The sequence below is a fragment of the Podarcis gaigeae genome, assembly GCF_964106915.1.
Source record: "Podarcis gaigeae genome assembly, chromosome: 15".
Lineage (NCBI taxonomy): Eukaryota > Metazoa > Chordata > Lepidosauria > Squamata > Lacertidae > Podarcis > Podarcis gaigeae.
In genome coordinates this window covers 18,662,620-18,685,721 of record NC_139692.1, presented here as the reverse complement: position 1 = coordinate 18,685,721, position 23,102 = coordinate 18,662,620, and the positions used below count along the sequence as shown (strand labels likewise).

Sequence of the window (23,102 nt, the reverse complement as noted above, 5' to 3'; positions counted from 1 at the left end):
TTATTCAGCGGACCTATTTTTCTATACATGATTATTGGTTAGTTGAGTGTCTTGAGTGTTTTATTAAAGGGAGATTTGAGTCGATGGAGTGATGTTGTGGGTGGAAACAGAATGTGTTGGCTGAGTGGTTGGCTAAGTAGGTGTGCATAGATTGGTTTTGTGTAGTGTAAATGTGAATTATTTTGGTGATTGTGTTCCTACCATACATAGAGTGTTTTTGGTAGTATTTATGAGATTTTTCAATGTTGTACTTCTTTGCATCTTTATATTGCATATGTGATTTGCTTTTGCGGTACTTTTTCAATTTACTCCTCCACATTTAATTTACTTCTGTTTGGAGGTAACATCACTTTGTTATTCAAAATGTGGAGTAGCAGCAATAAGAGGAGGTGGACTCTGTATTGTATGTTATACTGATGGTACTGTTGTTGGGATATGTGAACCTCTCAACGATTCCTGTGGCAAAGTGAAGCAGTATATAATTTAAATAAACAGGCAGGCAGGCAACATCATTGCAGTTTTCACTTTGCAATTTCTCTTCTATTGGTTGCCAACTTGAATAAAATACCATGGTACCTCAGGTTAAGTACTTAATTCATTCTGGAGGTCCGTACTTAACCTGAAATTGTTCTTAACCTGAAGCACCACTTTAGCTAATGGGGCCTCCTGCTGCTGCCGCACCGCCGGAGCCGGATTTCTGTTCTCATCCTGAAACAAAGTTCTTAACCTGAAGCACTATTTCTGGGTTAGTGGAGTCTGTAACCTGAAGCCTATGTAACCTGAGGTACCACTGTATTGGGTAATTATGCGGGGCAAGTAGGCCCCACCCCTTAATCGGATCACATGACACAGTGCATGCACATCATTTGAATGGCAATGCCCATCAACTTGGGGGGGGGGTTCCCCAGATATTTTGTGGGGGGCAAAGTCTCCTCGGCCCCTAGGGGTTGGCTCCTTTGGTGTCTTTTCCCTATTCTGATGGGGATCGAGGGGGAAAAACAGGCCCACAGGCTTGGCCCCAGGAACATGGAGGCCCAGGGCTGCTTGCACGCTGTGTCGAAAAAGTTGGTTTTGCTGAACAGGATGAATAAACAAGTATTTCTTTCATTTTCTTTCTTTCTTTCTTTCTTTCTTTCTTTCTTTCTTTCTTTCTTTCTTTCTTTCTTTCCCTGCCAGCAAATGGTTAATGAACGGCAGCCTCTGACTGGCGGTGGTTCCAGGAGGGAGAGTTTAAAAGGAGAGGATTTGAGGAGACAGTTAGTTAGGAGTTAGGGGTTGGTTAAGGAGTTGAGGGAGTTTTGGAGGTTAGGAGACAGGATGAGGTATAAAGAGTGAATGGGAGAAAGAGTTGGTTCTGGAAGAGAGAGAAAAAACTTCCACTCTGAGCGTATTGTGAAGGACAGAGTGTGGTGTCCTGTACATAGCTGTCAACCTTTCCCTTTTCTTGCGAGGAATCCTGTTCGGAATAAGGGGATTTCCCTTAAAAATAGGGAAACATTGACAGCTATGGTCCTGTAGGAGGGATAGACCGGAATTTTACTGCGAGGCAGAAGCCAAGCCAGTAGAAGTAGGAGCTGGAAAAGAACAGCCTACTTGGGACTCAAATCTAGTCTGGAGGGGAGAGAGTCTTCTAAGGAAAAGAAGAAACTCACAACCCAGTAAAGGGAGGGTGTGTGGAGAGCCCTTTGGTCTATTTCTTAAAGTACCTCAGGAGCAGGAGTGTTAAAGGGGATGGATAACTAAAAGAAGGTATCAACATATAAAGGAACCAAACCTACAACTCAAAACCAACTGAGGACAAATTAAAGTGAAATCGCACTGTATTCTTGAAGTAACCTAAGTTTAATCCATGTGTGCTATATACTATCTTGCCTTAAATAAATCTTTATTGTTTATTTAAAGAAAACCTGCCTGAGACTCCAACTTACTAGTTATCCCCTCACAAAGGTCCCCTCACAGGATAAAAAGGTAAAGGGGCCCCTGACCATTAGGTCCAGTCGTGACCGACTCTGGGGTTCTCATCTCGGTTTATTGGCCGAGGGAGCTGGTGTACAGCTTCCGGGTCATGTGGCCAGCATGACTAAGTCACTTCTGGTGAACCAGAACAGCGCATGGAACGCTTCCTGCCGGAGCGGTTCCTATTTATCTACTTGCACTTTGACGTGCTTTCGAACTGCTAGGTTGGCAGAAGCAAGGACCGAGCAACGGGAGCCCACCCCGTCGCGGGGATTCGAACCACCGACCTTCTGATCGGCAAGCCCTAGGCTCAGTGGTTTAACCCACAGCACCACCAGTGTCCCACAGGATACTCTGGGCTGAAATTTTAAGAGGAAAGGAAAATAAACCTTCGGGTAAAGGGTTGTTCAGTAAGGTTGAGGCAATTTACCTGAGTGAGGGCGGGCCCACCGGCGTGAGAGGAAAAAGTGCTGATGCGCCCATCGCACATGCATGCATCTGATGTCAGCACACCTGTTGCGGACCCAGGTGCGTTTTTGAGAGGGGACGTGACTGGGCACTCCCCACGGCTCCCTCATTCGAGCTTGACTTCAGTGTACAGCTTCAGCTCTGCTCCTGGGTCAGGGTGTGGCCCAGGTAGCGGAGAGAAGGAGGAGAGTTGCAGCAGCGTTGCTGCCCTTTCTCTGCTGGGCAGCTTGCCCGGCCAGACTGGGCATAGGGGGCTGCCTCTGTGCCCCACCACCCTCTGGGTGCGCCCTGTGAACTTGGGCTAGGTGGCAAGAATGTACACTCAGCCACTGGGCATGCTGACGTCGAGTGCACACACCCCTGTGGCCCTGGTGCAAATAAATTATGGGTGCCCTGGGAACGTCATGGGGGCTGAAACTTTTAATTTAATTTAAATTTTAACATCACAATTCATCCAAAATGATTTGTAGGCTACAGGTTGCCCAGTAATGGGCCAACACTGAGTAAACTGGCAAAAATGTGTAAATCAAAATCAAGTAAGTGATGGAGATGTAAAGAGAAAGAAGGTTCCTTTTATCATATGTGGTGGTCTTGTAGAAAGGTTATGGCTTACTGGGAAATGATGTAAAATGAAATGAAAAGGATGTTTAAAATAATGTTTGTAAAAAACATACACACACACAAAACCCCAGAAGCCTTTCTCTTGGGATATATAGGGATAGAACTACCTAAATTGTATAGAAATTTATTTATGTATGCAACTACAGGGGCAAGAATGTTATTTGCCCAAAAATGGAAAGAAGAAGAAGTCCCAGCAAAGGAAGAATGGATACAAAAACTTATGGAATATGCAGAAATGGAGGAACTTACCGGAAGAATAAGAAATCAAGGTAACAAAGTTTTTATAAAAGAATGGAAATGGTTTATTGAATATTTACAGATAAATTGTAAACAGATAAAAGCACTGGAAGGATTACTGTAATAACCTGCAGCTACATAAAAGTATATATTTAAAGAAGATAAATAAATGAGTAAGTTAAGTTAACTTGGATATGCAGAAGATATTAAAAATAAATTTAAGGAACCATAGAAAGAGGGGGAAGGAAGTCAAGTTTTAAAATGTCAAAATGATTGTAAAATCAGTGAAATGTATATATCTGGAAACTATATATAAAAAATTAAATAAAGATTTGTATGGTAAAACACTTGTATTTTTGCATCTATTTATTTTTGCAGTTTAAAATAAAATTAGCAGTTTCAACTTTGGTGCTTCCATTTTCTTTTCTACAAGACATCAGTTTTAAAAATTGAAGTTAGCACTTTGGGGGGGGCAGGGTATTTTTTTTGCAAACAGTCTTGCTTAAGGTGTGGAATAGTCTGGCACTGCATTCTGGTCAACTTCTCTGGCCTTAAAACAAAAAGGGCAGAGAGGACCGCAGCCTTGGTCACATTGCTAGCCAATCATTGTCATTGCTTGGGAAAGATTGTGGCAGCTGTTGGTTGCCAGTTCTTCCAGATGACATAGGAGAAGTTGCTTTTCCCTGCCTTGGTTGCTGATACTTTCTGGGTTCCCAAATAAGCCTCCTCATGTGGCTTATGGGTGGAGAAAAGCTAAGGCCAAATGGAAGCAGAGCGTACTTGAGAAATGCATATGGCTCTTTGGCAGTCATTGGGGCGTGAGCTCACCTGTCACCATAACCTGGCTAAACTCCAGCCCTTCCTCACTTGTGGATCAGCTGTTCTCCACTATTCCAGCACAGTAGAGATTTTACTGTGTCCCTCCATTCATGTCTTACACTTTACCGTCATCTAGTGAGAGCAGTTGGGAATAGCACTATTCACTTGGCAAGTTCAATTTGTGCAAAGCTAAAAGCGCATTTCGGGTGGTGCTGTGGTCTAAACCACAGAGCCTAGGACTTGCCGATCAGAAGGTCGACAATTCAAATCCCCGCAACGGGGTGAGCTCCCATTGCTCGGTCCCTGCTCCTGCCAACCTAGCAGTTCCAAAGCACATCAAAGTGGAAGTAGATAAATAGGTACCACTCTGGCAGGAAGGTAAACAGCGTTTCCGTGTGCTGCTCTGGTTTGCCAGAAGCGGCTTAGTCATGCTGGCCACATAACCCAGAAGCTGTACGCTGGCTCCCTCGGCCAATAAAGCGAAATGAGCACCGCAACCTCAAAGTCGGTCACGACTGGACCTAATGGTCAGGGGTCCCTTTACCTTTACCTTTAAAAGTGCCTTTAGAGGGACACGGGTGGTGCTGTGGTCTAAACCACTGAGCCTAGGGCTTGCCGATCAGAAGTTCGGCGGTTCACATCCCCGCCACGGGGTGAGCTCCCATTGCTCGGTCCCTGCTTCTGCCCACCTAGCAGTTCGAAAGCACATCAAAGTGCAAGTAGATGGCAAGTAGTGGAAAGGTAAACGGCTTTTCCATGCGCTGCTGTGGTTTCGCCAGAAGCGGCTTTGTCATGCTGGCCACATGACCCAGAAGCTGTCTGCAGACAAACACCGGCTCCCTCGGCCTATAGAGCAAGATGAGCACCGCAATCCCAGAGTCGTCCGCGACTGGACCTAATGGTCAGGGGGTACCTTTACCTTTAAAAGCACCTTTTGGCCTGAATGCAGCAATGAACAGCGCTTCCCCCCACCCCCTTAGGAAAATAGGTGCCAGTACTCACTGCCCAGAAATGGCCAGAGAAGGGACAGGCAAGCAGGCACAAGGGAAGGCACTCTGCACATGCTCAGAAAAGGAGGCGGCAGGGCTCCAGGATCCTGCCAGAGCCCCACATCTCCTTCCCCAAGCTTGGGAGGGTCCCAAGGCAGGTTACAGCAATTTAAAATTAAGAATTAAGAACATTGCAGTACTGAATGGAGAAATCCAGCAAGGCTATGTGGGGCAACTCTTGGACCAGCTATGGAGCCTCTAGCCTGTGCAAAAGGCTGTGACTGGACAGCTGATGGGGACAGACTATGGCCAGCACATAAATCAATCCAACACTCAAAAGCATGGGTAGGCAAACTAAGGCCTGGGGACCAGATCCGGCCCAATCACCTTCTAAATCCAGCCCGCGGATGGTCCGGGAATCAGCGTGTTTTTTACATGAGTAGAATGTGTCCTTTTATTTAAAATGCATCTCTGGGTAATTTGTGGGGCCTGCCTGGCATTTTTACATGAGTAGAATGTGTGCTTTTATTTTAAAAGCATCTCTGGGTTATTTGTGGGCCATAGGAATTCCTTCTTTTTTCTCTCCTTTTTCCCCAAAATATAGTCTGGCCCCCCACAAGGTCTGAGAGACTGTGGACCAGCCCCCTGCTGGAAAAGTTTGCTGACCCCTGCTCAAAAGTCTGCACTGGATGATCATACATTACCCTGTCCCTCCTATCATATCTTATACTTTACCACCATCTAGTGAGAGCAGGTGGGAACAGCACTATTAATTTTCACCGCAAGATGGACTTGCTAAAAGGTAAAGGTACTTTTGTGGGACGCAGGTGGCGCTGCGGGTAAAACCTCAGTGCCTATGACTTGCTGATCGCATGGTTGGAATCCCCGCGGTGGGGTGCGCTCCCGTCATTCGGTCCCAGCGCCTGCCAACCTAGCAGTTCAAAAGCACCCCTAAGTGCAAGTAGATAAATAGGTACCGCTTTCTAGCGGGAAGGTAAACGGCGTTCCGTGTGCTGCTCTGGTGCAGGTTCACCGGAGCAGCCTCGTCACGCTGGCCACGTGACCCGGAAGTGTCTGCGGACAGCGCTGGCTCATGGCCTATAGAGTGAGATGAGCGCACAACCCTAGAGTCTGTCAAGACTGGCCCGTACGGTCAGGGGTACCTTTACCTTTTTTTAAAGGCACTTTTTGGTCTGCTGAAGACTCCCCGTCCCCCATTTCTTCGGACATTTTAATTGAAGCTTGATTTTATAGTTTTAACTGATTTCTCTCTGTGTGTGTGTGCATTGTTTCTTTGTAAAATGCTTAGCATTAAGTGGATATAGATTGTATAAATAAATATGCATTACACACAGGTGTAGCCAATGTGAAGCCTTCCATCTCTTGCTAGGCAGCAGTTGCCCCCCAACTAGGCAAATGTAACTTTTTATTTGGGTTGCTGGCTGCTATTCCACATTTTTCTGTACAATATTTCCAGCCTCAACGAAGCAAAAGTTACCCCCTCCCCAAGAGTAAACAGTACTTAAGGGATATTTGTCATATTTTTTTAAAATCACCTTTTAGCATTGAGTGGAGTTTCCATACGTCCAGAATTTCCCAGACGTAGCCGGGATTCGTCTGTTGAAAATAGTATCCGAGCAGAAATCGCTGTAATCCAGAAATCCAGATGTATGGCAACCCATGTCGGAAGTGTACATTTAGGCAAATTTCCTTTTTAAAAAGCTAAAAAGAAAAACCCCCTTTTTCAGATTTTGCAAAGAAAAAACACTCAACAACTTTGCCCAACCTTTGCATCTGGATTAGCACTTTTTGAAATATTAAGGGAATACTAGGGAAGAAATGGTCCAGCTCTCACTTCCATACATCACTACTGGGAAAACCATAGCTTTAACTATACGAACCTTTGTTGGCAAGGTGATGTCTCTACTTCTCAAGATGCTGTCTAGGCCTGTCATTGCCCTTCTCCCAAGAAGCAGGCGTCTTTTAATTTCGTGGCTGCTGTCACCATCTGCAGTGATCATTGAGCCCAAGAAAGTAAAATCTCTCACTACCTCCATTTCTTCCCCTTCTATTTGTATAGGTTCGTATAGTTAAAGCTATGGTTTTCCCAGTAGTGATGTATGGAAGTGAGAGTTGGACCATAAAGAAGGCTGATCGCCAAAGAATTGATGCTTTTGAATTATGGTGCTGGAGGAGACTCTTGAGAGTCCCATGGACTGCAAGAAGATCAAACCTCTCCATTCTGAAGGAAATCAGCCCTGAGTGCTCACTGGAAGGACAGATCCTGAAGCTGAGGCTCCAATACTTTGGCCACCTCATAAGAAGTGAAGACTCCCTGAAAAAGACCGTGATGTTGAGAAAGATGGAGGGCACAAGGAGAAGGAGACAACAGAGGACGAGATGGTTGGACAGTGTTCTCGAGGCTACCAGCATGAGTTTGACCAAACTGCGGGAGGCAGTGGAAGACAGGAGTGCCTGGTGTGCTCTGGTCCATGGGGTCACGAAGAGTTTGACACAACTAAACGACTAAACAACAACAACAAAGTATTAAGGAGAAGTATTAAGAAGGAGAACGGCACTAGTAAATTATAAAACCAGAACACTAAACATGCAAAACAAAAAAACAAAAGATTGCTGGAATGGCTTTGTGGGAAACGGAGGTAAGTGCAAAGCAGAGAGGGAGGTATGAGGTAACAAACAAAAAGGAGGAACATTCTCATACAGGGTCAGAGGCGGGTATGATTCAGACCAACCTGTTAAACAAAGCCAAATGTCACAGGTGATGCCAAATAAAGTCATACTTCAAATACTGTAAAGTCACGGTGGCTTTGTACACTGTTTTTTCATGTTTGTCACAACTGTCGTCCAAGTGGCAGAAAAATCCATTAGTTTAGTTGTCCCCTTCCAAACCTTAAGACAATGTGGGTTTTTTTTCTGAAGCCGCTAGGAACAAATCTTTCTTACATCAACTCCCTCTACCCTAGATGTAACTTAAAGGAAAAATTACCAAGGGTTTTGAAAGGATGTTAGCATTAATTCCTGATAAAATAGCAAGAAGACACCATTTGGAGTCTAGGGCTGGTTTTTGCTATGTTGAATTATTTGAATTTTTAAAAATCTAGTGGTTGCTGTAGCCAAGTTCCTCCTTTGCTCCCCTACTGCAAATAAGATACAGGGTTCCTGGATCACTTTGCTGGTGATTGATCGAGGGCAGGCACCCCCAAACTCAGCCTTCCAGATGTTTTGGGACTACAACTCCCATCATCCCTAGCTAACAGGACCAATGGTCAGGGATGATGGCTTGCTGCTGGTCAAATCCAGCTTCATAAGCATCGGGGTACGTCCTCCCTTTTGTAGCACATAAATCAAGGCTACTTTCTTGGCAAAGACCTGCTGCATTGAACGGGAAATCCACACAGGAATATAACACTTGCTATCGGCTTAAGGAGACTAACAGAAGAGATCGTAAAGGAAAAAGAGAAATTATACGAACAAGATATGATGTGGCAACACCAAGATAAGACTGGATAGAATGATGAACTTCGTTTGGACTGATTGGGACTGATTTGGACATTAACGCAGTAATAAGAAGATGATCTGAATCCCCCTTTGGATCTTGAAGTATGGGTTCCCCCAACAAAATTTAAAAATTTGGCTTTGTAATTCGGAATTTATATGATGTGATTTAATTTGATGTGATTGGCCAGTTAATAAAAATTATTTTTTTTAAAAAAAAGACCTGCTGCATCAGGCATTCCCTCTATATAACTTAGGGACCTGGGATTCTTTTTACCCCTCCTGGAAGGTCCATTCCACAGTGCAAGCTACAACAACCTTTTACTGTCCTTATCAGATGGCTATAAATCAAGGCTTCTTCTGTGCGTGAGCCACTGGCTTTGGCAGCTGCACAAACACAGTCCGGCCTGCCTTTCACTGTTAGGCATCATTACTGTGTAAATTGACAAACCTGTGATGAATCAGACCACCCACAATTATGACAGCATAAAATTCTGGACTTACACCTTTGGGTTGGGTTCCTTATACCTTTTGTCAACTTTTCATAGGTTGCAACTGAATAAAGGATATTTGCTTTGAAAAAGCTGCTTGGTTGGACATCACCCATCTTCTCTGACAGTAGCAGACTCCTTTGGGGCCTGGAACTAAAATTCTAAGTGTGTTACATCAAGCCATGAAGTCCTGAGCCACTCCAGAACCACTTGCCTCCACATGGGTGTTGAAGTCACCCAAAACCAGCAGTCTGGGAGTCCTCAACCAGGGACGTAGGAAGGGGGGCATGGGACCGCCCCGGGTACCCTCATTGAGGGGGATGACATTTGGCATGCCGCCCGCCCGCGATTCCCAAGCCTACCCCGAGCCGTTGGGGTAAGGGGGGAGCTGTGCCGCATTGCTGGTGGCATTCACCCCTTACCCTTTTGTTTTGACAGCTTGGGGGAAGGCTTGGAAGTCTTTTTTAAAATATATCCATAACTTAAAGTATTGCTCAAAAAGAGCACCGACCTCCTTCCCTCCCTCTTTCTGACTTCCACATATCTTTAACAAATTTAAAGTAAAGGTAAAGGGACCCCTGACCATTAGGTCCAGTCGTGGCCGACTCTGGGGTTGCGGCGCTCATCTCACTTTATTGGCCGAGGGAGCCGGCGTACAACTTGGTGAACCAGAGCAGCGCACAGAAACGCCGTTTACCTTCCCACCGGAGCGGTACCTGTTTATCTACTTGCACTTTGCCATGCTTTTGAACTGCTAGGTTGGCAGGAGCAGGGACCGAGCAACGGGAGCTCACCCCGTCACGGGGATTCGAACCGCCTACCTTCTGATCAGCAAGTCCTAGGCTCTGTGGTTTAACCCACAGCACCACCCGCATCCCTTAACAAATTTATCACATTTCTATAACCACTTCTTTACTTTGTGTCTTTTTTTAACATTCACCCTCTTATATGTAAATCAGCTCCTTATTTTCACATCACCAAACATTTCAAGTCAAACCTACAAACGTTTTCAGATGTTTACAGTTTTCTTTCAAATAAAATATAAATTTTCTCCAGTCCTTTGGGAGTCTTGGGCGGGCAGCGCGCCAAATGTCCATTTTGGGTGGCTTACTCTGCCCCCAGCTGCAGGGTGTGTGCACCACTCTGGGCCCCTGAACGGCTATCCTGCAACTGGGAGGGCACCAGCTCTGGGCAGCATGGGCATATGCTCCGCCGCTGTACCCAACACCGCCTCCAAGACCAGCTCTGTCATCTCAGGCAAGGAGACTGCTGGGCAGAGAGGCAGACAAGAAACCAACAGAATCCCTAATCTGTCCCGATTGGCCAATGCCAGGAACACACACTCTAGATGCCCCCCAACTGGACAGAGAGCCTGGAGAGAGAGAGAGAGTGAAAATCTCCATAGACCACAGCAACTCCCCAATTCTCAAGTTTGCCCTGATGCTGCACTGAGTACCCAAGTAGGCACAACTGGGTGAGACCAACTCGGCCCTGCTCACCTACCCAGGTCTCAGTGTTACAGACCAGATACAGCCTCCTCATCCACAATCAGATAATGAGTGAGTGAGGTTTTACTCCAAGCCAACCTGGTGGCATTCAGCAACAGCAGCTGCAGACCTGAGGGCTGGCTGATAGGGCAACCACAATACCCCAGGTTGGAGGAGGGGCTGGCCATATAGTTCAGTCACCAACTGCCTGTGTCTCTAACCTGCAACGAAGCAGGGAGTTTGCATTGCAGATCTGTCGCATCACAGGTCTCTCACTCAGCCTCTTGGGTGGGACCAATCCTTGCCAGAAAAGAACGGATGCTTATGTTTGCCGATGTGCACAAATTGCCCAACAACAGCAACGCTGTAAAAGGGGGAAGCAACCAAAAGTCACAGAAACATCTTCTGCCAGTCCCAGAGCTATGCCCCAAATGTGTTCAACTGACTGAAACCTAAGTCTGTGCTGGGCTGTAGGCAGGAAAAAAACAACCATGGATCTCATCTGATAGAGACAGCTTTGCCAACACTGAGTGTGAAACCAACCAGATTTTCTTATCCTAAATCTCTTCAGTTTGAAAAATGAGCACAGCATTTTGCCTGTTCACCAGCAGGTCCCAGGGTAGATTATAACATTCTAACTTTCAGAAATCAAACAGTTGAAGCATATGACGATCACAGGAATTGGATGGGCGTAAGAGCACGACGTTTGTGCTTCCCAGATCTAGTTCCCTCCACTTTTGTCAAGAGCAAACACCTGAAAAGGAACAGATGCTATTGTGAGCTAGTGACACCCAGGATTTAATGAGATCGACTACCTTATTATCACAAACAATGATAATGTGTGCAATTGAGACTTTAGACTCCTGGGTCATTGCAAAGTTCACTAGCATCCACTTAGTAAGTGATACTGCTGTACAGTTTCAAAAGGTTGGATAAAGAGCTGACAGATGGGAGTGTTTGCCACTTTTGAACCATTTTACTGATTTATAGTCAAGGGGAGGTGGGAGGGGGATTAGATGAGAGGGATTTACATGGGTAACAATTATGCTTATATCCTGTATATGTCCATAAACAGTCAACCTTATCTATCCTCTTGCAAACAGATCAAGATGAATGCACAATAAACTGGGAGTAACCCTAGTTCCCATCAGAGTGACAATTCCGAAAGTTCGCTGGAAGGAGGAACTGATTATTACTTCACTTGAGGAATTGTAGCTCTGTAGGGGGGATAGTGGTCTCTGAACGACACATTCGGAACTCTGAACAATCACACATTGTTCATCTTTTCTGTGAACCACCCTGAGACCTCTGGGTATAGTGCAGTATATAAATTCAGTAAATAACAACAATAACAACAACAATTATTACTACTACCACTATTACTATTATTACTATTACTATTACTATTACTATTACTATTACTATTACTATTACTATTACTATTCAGCACCCCATTAACAGCTCCCTGGATTCTCAGTGTGAGGACCATGACTGTTAAGGTGTATAATGGCACTTTAAATGTATGGTGTGTATGTGGTCTTGTTCCTGTTGGCATCAAGTTCCTGTTGGCTAGGCAAATTAGGCCACCCTGCCATATGCAAAAGAGACTTTAGACTTTGGGGTCATTACAATATTCTCTAGCACCCACTTCTAAAGTGAACTGTCATTACGGTTTCCAAAGGCTGGGTGCAATTTGTGAGCCATGCTCTGAAAATAGCTCCGTCTTTCCTTTCTGTTCTCAGGAATGGAACCAGTTCCTGGGCTCAAGGACTGGGGTGGGGGGAAGCCCTATGTGTGAGCAGACTGTGCTACGTGGCAGGTAGGCAGGCTGGCAGGCTGGAAGAGATGGGAAGAAGCTTACAGAAAATGCTATAGGAGAACAATCTTGGTGAACAAGGGGTTAAGTGAAGGAGATTCAGCTCCAGAGGCGTTCCTTATTATTTGTGGCTGCTGCTAAGAGAGAAAGTTAGGTCAACAAAGCTAAGAGAGAAAGTTAGGTCAACAAAGCCTGGTTTTGCTCAAAAACCAGTTCCATTTGGATCCTGCACTCCCTGCATTGTTTCCATTCACGGTGATAATTATACAGATCATTTCAGGTTAGGTACTGGTTCCTGTGTCACCCTCTTGACTGATGCCATTTTCAGCACCAACTGCCTGGCAGGTTCAGATATTGTGAAGGTGGCAGGGGACCTCTTTTCACCTGGGGATGTGATGTTGTTTCCACTCAGAAGAAGATAAAGTCTCTCTATGTGAACCCCCAAAGTAAGTCTTTCCTTTTTTGATTTGCAGAAAATACAAAGATTGTACCCTGTGTCTGCAAGAATACAACAAAGAAGAGCCGCTATTCTATTCATTGCATTCCTGTTGTCACAGTAATATTTATATGCTAGTGGTCTAAGAGTTTCTCACCGGGTTTCCAACAAGATCTTGTTCAATATGCTTCTGGTGCAAAGTTCTGTGGAAAACTAGAAATAAAAAGTGGTGGTGACTGATGGGAAACCCCTCTGCTTCTTTCACAGAGGTGACCAGAGCACATTTCATTTCTACCATGAAACCAGCAGCATTCTTGGTCTTTGCACTGGGAGCGATTATCATCATCAGCTACACTTTTTACAGAACTGAGACTAAGGTTGGAATCCTCACCCTGTTTTCTGTATCCAGTATATATAAAAAATGGTTGGCCAACCAAGAAAGTGGTACATAAAAAGGTCTATAATTGATTAATAGTTTTATGTTTCTCTGGAGAAATGATTACAACAAATATTGTGTTAGTAAGGACTTGAAAATGTTTTTAGAATGGAGAAGGAGAGATTGAGCGATTGGCACTATCGTGAAGCTGCTTGTCTTGTTTTATCAACAAAGTTTTGTTAAACCCTTTTAACTAGGGCTTTAGCTGCCCATTTACTGCCTAGTGGGTAAAAACACACCAAAACTGAGCAGAGATAAAGGAAGAATCAGTAGAAACCTTTGGTTCAAGGTTTAAAATCTCTTAAATACCTGCAGAGTGTTTGTAGGAAACTTTCTCATACTAGGTAGGTCAGACTATTGGTCCATCTATTCTAGGTCAATATCACCAATTCTGAGAGGCAGTGGCTCTCCAGGATCTCAATCTAAAGTCTTTCCCTTCACACGGCTGCTATATGATCCTTTTTTGAGATTGGAAAGTCCAGAATGGGACCAGGCGCTTCTGCATGAAAATACATACTACTGAGCTACATTCTCTCCTTGTGAATGCTTGTAATAATTTCTTTCTCACCGATTGCTCCAGATTGCCATCTTTGGAGGTCTCATGGGGCAAGCAGAAAGGATTCATGCTGCTACAGAAGATGGTAAGGATTTTATTTTATATTTAAAAAAATCATAACCACATAAGGCATTATTTCAAGGAATATATCAGAGAGCATTTGAAACCATGTTGCAAAGCATATGTATTATTTTAATAAAGAAGGCACATTTCCCACCCCACCCCAGTAAAGTGGTAACAGACAACTCTAGTCGATAACTGGATAGAGACCTTTTAGGCTTTGAGAAATGTAAACAGCAGGTATGGAATTTTGTGGTACAATATAATGAATAATGTACAATACGATGTCATTGTATTATTTAGTATCACAAGTGTGTTTAAGGTATTTGGGTTCTTTTAACAAAAACCTATTCAATCAAAGATAACCGAAGGAGGACTTCGCCACTCCGAAGCCACAGTGGGATGGAATGGGAAGAAAAAGATGTAAGAGGTGTTCTCAAAAAACTAGACCAGCTGATGCCCAATGTAACTTTCAAGGATATAAAGACCACCACAAGTGCCAAGAACAGCAAAGCCACAATATTAAACCCCAAGGATTCTTATTGCATTGGAGATCCCTTGATAGTTCGACTGGATTTGTACAACCACTTGGGGAACAGAAAGGAGTATGGAGGAGACTTCTTACAAGCGAGGATCTATTCTTCACGCCTTAAGGCCGGAGCATCTGGGCATATTAAGGACCATAAGAATGGGACGTACCTGGTCAATTTCACTTTATTTTGGGAGGGCAAAGTCAGAGCATCTCTCCGGCTTATCAATCCCAGTGAAGGCGTTTCTGCATTGTGGGCTGCGAGGAAGAGAGGCTACAACAAAATAGGTTTCAGGGGCAGGTTTTTAAAAGGAACATTGGATGTCTTCAGCGACTGTGGTTTTAATATAGCAACAAAAGAAGAACTGTGTGAGTATCTGGACAGGAGAGACAAGGAGTCCTTCTACTGCGTGAAACCAAAGAATGTGTCTTGTGAAGCTCTTGTGAAGCTGAAGTCCTACAACAAGCCCATCTCATATCTCACAGCCCTGGAAAAGAGACTTTTTGACAGGTATGTTCCTTTCTGTTCTATATGCAAATATTTTACCTGAGGACAGTTCTGAACTGTGCATTTGTGCTCCTGGGCATTCAGAAGGCATCAGAAAAATGCCTGAGAACAAAGTTTGCACAGAGGTGCTTTTTCACCTGTGCTTGCCATAACTGGGTAAACATTTCCCTTATTTCACTTGCACTGAGACCCAGGGATTTCTTTCTTTCTTTAATTCTTTTTCTTCAGTTCAGCAATGTGTTTGTGTGAGGTGCTGGTAGTATATACAAACAGGGCAAGTTGATTGTCTATGGGCTCAACACTTCCATTTGATCCATATTTTCTATATCAATTTCTTATCATGAGTCTGAAAGCTTCCCCTGCCCTCCCTTCTCCATTGTTTCTTTTGGTTAAAATCCTATGTAAATCACAGAATCAGATCTTATGTGTCATTAAAACTCATTGGCTGCTGCTGACCAGCAAAATGAATTTTTTTTGCAAAAAAGGAAATGCATCACTCCACCCCACCCAGTTGCTGCTGTTTTGTTTGGGCACAGATGGACACGGTAGTCGGAGTCTACCAATGGGGGGTGGGAAATGCACATGCTCAACTTGGCTACCATGGGTGGGGGTAGAGCTGGGGGTTGAGATGATCCAAAAGGTGAATTAGAAGAATGAAAGGGAAAATTGAAAACAGAACAACTAAATCTGAATTTAACAGAAAGAAGAAGAAGAGGAGGAGTTTGGATTTGATATCCTGCTTTATCACTACCCTAAGGAGTCTCAAAGCGGCTAACATTCTCCTTTCCCTTCCTCCCCCACAACAAACACTCTGTGAGGTGAGGCTGAGAGACTTCAAAGAAGTGTGACTAGCCCAAGGTCACCCAGCAGCTGCATGTGGAGGAGCGGAGACGCGAACCCGGTTCCCCAAATTATGAGTCTACCGCTCCTAACCACTACACCACACTGGCTCTCCAGTGTGTGTGTTCCCTTATTTTCTTACACCCCAGGCACTAATTTTACTTTTCAACACCACTAGAGACAAAGATCCATCACAACAGTTTTTTACTGAAGTAACATACCCTGAATCTACCACACAGGAAAAGTTATACGTCTGAATAAGCAGGCAAATAGTTACAGCAGCTGCTCCATGATGAGTTGGATTCGGACTCCATTTTAATTGGTTTTTATTACACCAAGGAAACACTTTAACTTTAACTTTCTCCATGGCGTGAAGACACTCTGGGGTCTGCCCTTGAGACATTTCAATATAATTTCCCATTTGCATCTAATAAGAACATGGCACTACAATAATTGTCTTATTAGATCACAATCGTCAGGATGCCGTCAGTGGCTCCCGGCTCTTTGCCTAGAAAAGTATAAAGACAAGGGAAAGTTTCTTAGTCCCTTTTTATTTCAAACTTTACAGAGAGAGGCTATAGAACCCAGCTTCTTGGATAATGGCGTCGTCCTGAGTGAATCTCCACCCCATTCTCTCCCACTTCCTCATTTGTCATTATCATCACCTCCTCTAAGTGCCCTCTATCTTTGAGCTCTTTGCTCTCCTACTTTTAAGGCTTGCCGTGTTCTGGGAGATGGAGGGTCTGGAAGGCTTTCTAGTGATAATGTGTCAGCCAGCTGTTGCTCTGGCTCTGCCTGCTCCTCCTCTCCCATTATTTCTCCACTTTCTCCCTCATCTGCCTCTGAGCTGTGACCTTCTGCAAACCACTGTTGTAAATCTATACTGTCTTCCTCTTCCTCCTCCCTGGAAGGGTCGGGATGGGGAGGCAGCTTCCACCACTCCTCCTCATCTGCCCAGCCCCGGACAATGATCCACCTATGCAAGGCTTCCATTTCCCATAGAGGCCATTTAGGTGTGTGCAGGAGGAGATGGGATGAAGCCATTAGTCCTCTTAGGAGGACACCTAGTCTGACTTGGAATTCGTAATGGATGTTTTCCCTCTTTTGAAGGTCCAACATTGGAGCTGAGATCCCACAGGCATTTGGGGACATTAGCGTTGCAGCTTGTGGAAGTGAGTTGGACTTCCTTTCAATTATTTTTTATTAAAGGTTTGTGTGTGTGGCCATTGCAAGAGATTAGAGCTTGGTTGGTTGCGTTCAGTTGGTTGCATTGTGGTTTGTTTGTGTGTTTGGGGTAGGGCTTGTTGGGTCATATTAGCCATATTGATACTGTTGTGGGGAGTGGGTCATTGTCTTGTTGTGCTGTATATGTTATAAAGGGTATCCGCACTGGGGTGAAGGCACCCTCCTTTGCTTGTCCCCTTCCTAGTTTAAGTTGTCACAACTTTGGTGCCATCCATCCCTAAGAATCTTATTTCTTGAGTCTCATCCAGGCTGCTGACCCAGGCCTACATATCTTTTCCCCACCCAATTTTCTGTGTGTCTTGGTAAGGCTGTAGATAAATCTTGGTTTATCTTTGAGTTTTGTTTTGTTTGTTTTTTAAAGATATTTGCTCCGTTGTTTTTTTAAAGCTGAGACTTGTTGGCTTTGAATTCTCTTTGGTTTTATTCTTTATTGCTGTTTTCAGGCCCTCTGAAAATTCTTGTGATAAAAGAAGTTGGCCAAATAATTAGGATAAAGAAATAAATTGTTGTTCTGTGCTGTTCAGAGTCCCTGAAAATGACTCTGGCTTCAGAACTGGCATATTGTTTGCCAGGAGCAGACTTAATAGGCAACAATAAAATGCTGCCTCTGCCAGGTATTTTCTTATTTCCTTCCTCCTCCGCCTTGGAACCTTGACTTTCCCCACAGACTATAGAATGCTGGTTCCCCCACAACTGTGCTGCAGTCACAGAGTTCAGTGGAAACTGCTTATCTCTCATTTCCATTTCTCAGGCAAGAAGACTATGGCAAGTGAGAAGTGCGAGGTTGGGATGAACTCCTCATCTCCCAGTGGCTTTGTCTGGCAGAACCAGTGGCATCCTGTGTTCTGCAGTGTGTCCACATTCAACACTTCGGAGCGGATTAACACTTGCTTGGAACGAAAGCTAATTTACCTCCTGGGAGACTCAACTGTGAGGCAATGGGTCGAGTATCTCACAAAGAGAGTCAATAGTAAGTTGTCTCACCTAGATAAAACCACAGCGCAGCTTTTGCTGCCAGCTTCATTCCTATTTCTGAGTAAGCCAGAATCCTTTTCTGTGCCCTGAACATTCTTTATTTAATTCACTTCTACTCCGCTCTTCATCCGAGGATCAGAGGGCAGTTTACAATATGAAAACCTAAAATTACATAACATAGTAACAACAACCCTGCAACATCCATCTTCCAGACATTATTGCATTAATTCTGTTTAGGAAACCAGTTCTGCCACCTGAAATGACTGCCTCACCTATCCTCGTGAATGGGCAAGTCCTACTTCTTCCTTGCCATCAGATGCAAGAGAATAGACTAGACATTCAGAAATAAATAGCTCAGTATCTTCTGAGAGGTCAATGAACAAAGAAAGTTGGATTAATTCTATGTCTGTTCCCACATTAGCCCTTAAATATCTTGACAGCCATGGAGCTGGGAAGCACCAGAATTTGATTGCTGTGGACGTGGAGAGAAACATCCAAATCCAATGGAAAAAACACAACCACCCTTTAGTCACTGCTTCTGAGTATATGGTAAGAGATCATAATTACGTCGCTCGGGAGATTGACCTGGTGGCAGGTGACAAAGACACAGTGGTTGTCATCGGTCTGGGCCAGCACTTCCGCCCCTTCCCCATCGAGCTCTTCATCCGAAGGGCAATCAATGCCCGGGGAGCCATCCAGCGCCTTCTCCTGAGGAGCCCAGATACAAAAGTCATCATCAAAGCAGAGAACACCAGGGAGATAGACATTGACCAGGAGAGATTTGGGGACTTCCACGGTTATGCCCAATACCTTGCGCTAAAGGACATTTTTCGAGATTTAAAGGTGGGCTTCATTGATGCCTGGGACATGGCAATTGCCTATGGCACAAACCTGGTTCACCCACCAGATCACGTGGTTGGAAACCAGATTGATATGTTTTTGTCTTACATATGTTAAGGCAGTAAAATAAACCCAGAGTGAAAGCTTTAATTCTGCAAAGAAAAGGATTTTGAATGGGGCAAGACAGTCAGCTAAGCATGTGGAACATTTTTATCAGTTGCGTTTAGACACTTAAGGGTGTAATAAAGCACCATGGCAAATAACAGACGAAGCAGAGAATTTTGGATCGGAAAATGTAGCAATTAAGGATATGGGACACTTTATCAAATATTGGATGGATAAACTTTATCCCACTGGGTTTCCCTTAGAATGTCAGGAGAGCCTTGCTAGGTCTTCCCAAAGATCATTATGGGCTAGGATCATTCCTCAACAATTCCTGTTGAGATGCTTCTGGGAGAGAGAAAGAATAATTGGTGTGCCTTCCCTCTCTGCAAATATTTCCTTTGGGTAGTAGCAGCCGCTCATATTTTATGGTATGCCATTCCAATCTTGGCCCAGAGCAGGCTTTTGGACACATTACCCGGGAGGTGTCCATAGCACAAGAAATATTTGCAGACTTCCATGGCTATGCCCAGCACCTTGCACTAAAGGACATTTTTCGGGATCTGAAGGTGGGCTTCGTTGATGCCTGGGATATGACATTTGCTTACGGCATGAACATACTTCACCCACCAGATTACGTGGTTGGAAATCAGATTGATATGTTTTTAACTTATATATGTTAAAGCGCTAAAGCAAAGAGGAAGCAGAGAACTACAGGTCAGAAAATGTATCAGTGAAAGATATGGAGCACTTTATTTAAATAGCGCACTTGGATATTTTACTCCATTGCATTTCCCTAAATACCTTTCTAGCCTTGTATCATTTTCAAATAGTGCCTGTTGAGATGCTTCTGGAAAGCTGCCTGGGATAGGGAGAATAATTGGTGTTGTTTTCTTCTGCATAAATATTTCTGTCAGGTAGGAGCAGACTCTTATATCTCATAGGCCGTCACCCCGGTTTTGGCTCAGGGATGGCTTTGGAGTACATAACACATCCTACTATGGTGAAAGAGTAAGAAGATCCACTGTTCCACACTTGTAAGAATGTTGTACTTCTCTATTTGATCCCTTCCCCCATTTTATCAAAGTAGCCCCTGATGTTGTAACCTTTCTTCAACTTGATCAATTTGGTTGCCCTTTTCTGAAACTTTTTCAACTCCACAATACAATTTTTTGAGGTGAGGTGACCAATACTCCAAGTGTGGTCAGATGCAATGGTTTGTATAAATATTTTGCTATTTATTTATTAAATTTATATACAGTGGTACTTCTGGTTATGAACTTAATTTGTTCCGTTCTTAACCTGAAACTGTTCTTAACCTGGGGTACCACTTTAGCTAAAGGGGCCTCCCACTGCCGCCACACCATCACTGCATGATTTCTGTTCTCATCCTGAGGTAAAGTTCTTAACCCAAGGTACTACTTCCTGGTTAGCGGAGTCTGTAACCTAAAGTGTTTGTAACCTGAGGTGCTTGTAACCCAAGGTACCACTGTACCACCCTTCATCTGAAGATCTAAGGGTGCTTCGCAAGATAATGGCATTATGATACTGGTCTCTCTTGCTTTCAAATAAGAGATGAAGATACCTAACATGGCATTCCCCTTTTTCACAACTGACGCACACTGAGTCACACTTCATCAAGCTATTCACCATGGTCCTGCCATAGTTCAAAAAGATGAAAAAGTTGGCAAAGTGGTTAAGCTTTTGGAGGGCAGCCAAAGTTGGATACTGAATCACCATTAGCTTGACCCCTTCTTGATTGAGGAGGGTCCACTAGTGCTTAACGGGCATTGCAAATTGAAGGGACACTTGGAACTCAGCTACATTAGTCAAGAAACAACGTTTTGAATGAGTTATAAACATGCAACACCAGATAATAATAATAATAATAATAATAATAATAATAATAATAATAATTTGTTTATACCCCGCCCTTCCTGGTTCAGAAAACTGGGCTCAGGATGGCACTGGAGAGCAAAAAATAAAAATCTAAATGATTTTCCATAGTGTTTTTTTTTCCTTTTAATTTCTGACTTTTTATAGAATTTTTTTCCTGTCTTTTCATCCACCCCTAGAGTGGGGCAATTAGCTCTCTGAGGGCAGAGGGCCTTCTGAGTAGTGGCACCCACTCTGTGGAATGGCCTCCCGTCAGATGTCAAGGAGATGAGAAATTATATATCTTTCAGGAGACATCTGAAGGCAACCCTGTATAGGGAAGCTATGTAAGGTTTAATGTTTTACCATGTTTTTGTATATGCTGGAAGCCACCCAGAGTAGCTGGGGCAACCCAGTCAGAGGTGTGGGTGTTGCGTTTGCCTCCTAGGTGGGTCATAAGGAAAGGGTTAAATAAGTGTGAAGTGATTGGCTAGTGGGAACCCAAAGGGAGGAGTTAGAGTTAGAGTTGGAGTTGTTGGGAAGTCAGTTGGGAGTTGGAGAAGGAAGAGGGAGGATAAGTCTGTGGGTTGATTGAGTTGTGTTGTGAGAGAGTGAGAGAAACTGATAGGAGAGTCAGATAGACAGTTGGGATAATCAGTTAGCAGTTATTAGGAAAGGTATAGGCCGGTATAGAAACTAAGATTAAGAAACTGACAAGAAAAATTATCTGAAACCATAAACTTGTTAAGGCTTATAAAATAAGCTTGCTTATTTGATTTAATGTTGACAACTGTCTGGATTCTGTGTGTACCCGAGAGAAATGGGTTGGTGGCAGCGGGAAAGCAATCACAGTGGTGGCACAGGGATCAATAGACCATCAAACGTCTGGGGACCCTGTGTGATCGCCACAGTAGGGTACAGATAATAAATTATTATTATTATTATTATTATTATTATTATTATTATTATTATTATCTGTAGGAAGCTGACAACTGCCAGAATTTCTTGAAACCAAATCCTTTATTTCTTCCATTATTGCATTATTGCAAACTGAAGAGAACAGATTTTTTAGGCAGTTCAGAAACTTTACCACATATCCTATTACATTCATTTTTTTTTTAAAAAAAATATTTCTTAAGGTTTTAGGGGTTACAAAAAGAAAAAGTAAAAACATCATATTAAACAACAACAAAAACAAAAGGAGGGAGAATGGGGCAGCAAGAAGGTTGAGGGGATCAAGGGCAGCTCACAAACAAGGAGTGATGACGATTGGGACAATTTACTTCAGAATCAAGGGGAATAAGACAGCATTTGGTAAAACTGTGTAAGTGTTTGTGGTGTGAGGAAAGTGGACAGGGAACATGAGCAGATCCTGTCTGCTAGATCAGGCCAAAGGCCCATCTAGTTCAGTAAGCAGGGATTGTAGTTTTGCTGTTTTGTTTTTAATTACTTACTTGTTCATATCTTGTACTTTATTCTGTGAACCACTCTGAAATCTTACGATGAAGGGTGTTATATAAATCTGAATGAATGAATGAATGAATTGCTAATTGTAGCATATTTAGCAGCTCTTTGAACATTGCTGTAATAAATTTTTGCCACATAATTGAAAATGCTCCATTTTCTTTTTGTGTGTGTGCTCTAGTACACATTGATTTTTGAGTTGATTTTTCAGCAATAGCTATGAACTAGAGTTGACTTAACCATAAATCATTATTTAATTCTTCTAAATATTACCCCCTTTTTTTGCAATAAACATCTGAGGAATCTGATCAAGACTTGTATTTTAAAATGAGCTTAAAAATATATTTGCAGATGCTTGTGTGTTTTTATGCCAGGCAGAAAACCAGCTGGCTAAGGATTTTGGCCGATGTTTATCCTCCTGGACAAGGGCCCCCCTGATTTATAGCAGGAGCCAAAATTCTCAAAGTTGTAAAAGGGAATTATAAGCTGGGAGCAAAAAGGTTACACTGACCCCACATATTACAGAATACAATCAAGCTGCAAAAACACTAATTAATAGTTAGTAAATAGTAGGATTTATTGTTTAACAGAAAATAATACCATGTGCCTCCCATTAGGCTTTAGCCACATTTTCCTAAGGTTAAAGGGCAAGAGCTAATAGAAACAGCAGCTGGCTTGAAAGGGGGGTGTAAATTTAAGGGGTTGCTTTTGGAAAGTGTTTTTACTAAGTTCTTTTTTACTTTGAAAAGGCCTTTGCTTCTAAAAATCTATATATGTTATGTATGAAATATATTGGCTTAAATGTAATTATGCAAAGGATTTAGAAAGTAAGAAAT

The 23,102-nt window shown here is 43.4% G+C and overlaps 1 protein-coding gene across 1 annotated transcript in view; it reads left to right on the top strand.

Annotated features, from left to right (window-relative positions):
* Positions 1–12,648: 12,648 nt before the first annotated feature.
* Positions 12,649–23,102, top strand: part of LOC310832302 (NXPE family member 1-like) — a 28,530-nt gene continuing 18,076 nt past the window's right edge. Inside the window, exons 1-7 of the mRNA XM_083713952.1 lie at positions 12,649–12,846; positions 13,104–13,213; positions 13,853–13,913; positions 14,250–14,928; positions 16,876–16,937; positions 17,762–17,980; positions 18,407–18,534. Of these exons, the coding sequence (XP_083570078.1) occupies positions 13,133–13,213; positions 13,853–13,913; positions 14,250–14,928; positions 16,876–16,937; positions 17,762–17,980; positions 18,407–18,534 (1,230 nt within the window). The 5' untranslated portion in view covers positions 12,649–12,846; positions 13,104–13,132. The remainder of the gene's footprint in view (positions 12,847–13,103; positions 13,214–13,852; positions 13,914–14,249; positions 14,929–16,875; positions 16,938–17,761; positions 17,981–18,406; positions 18,535–23,102) is intronic.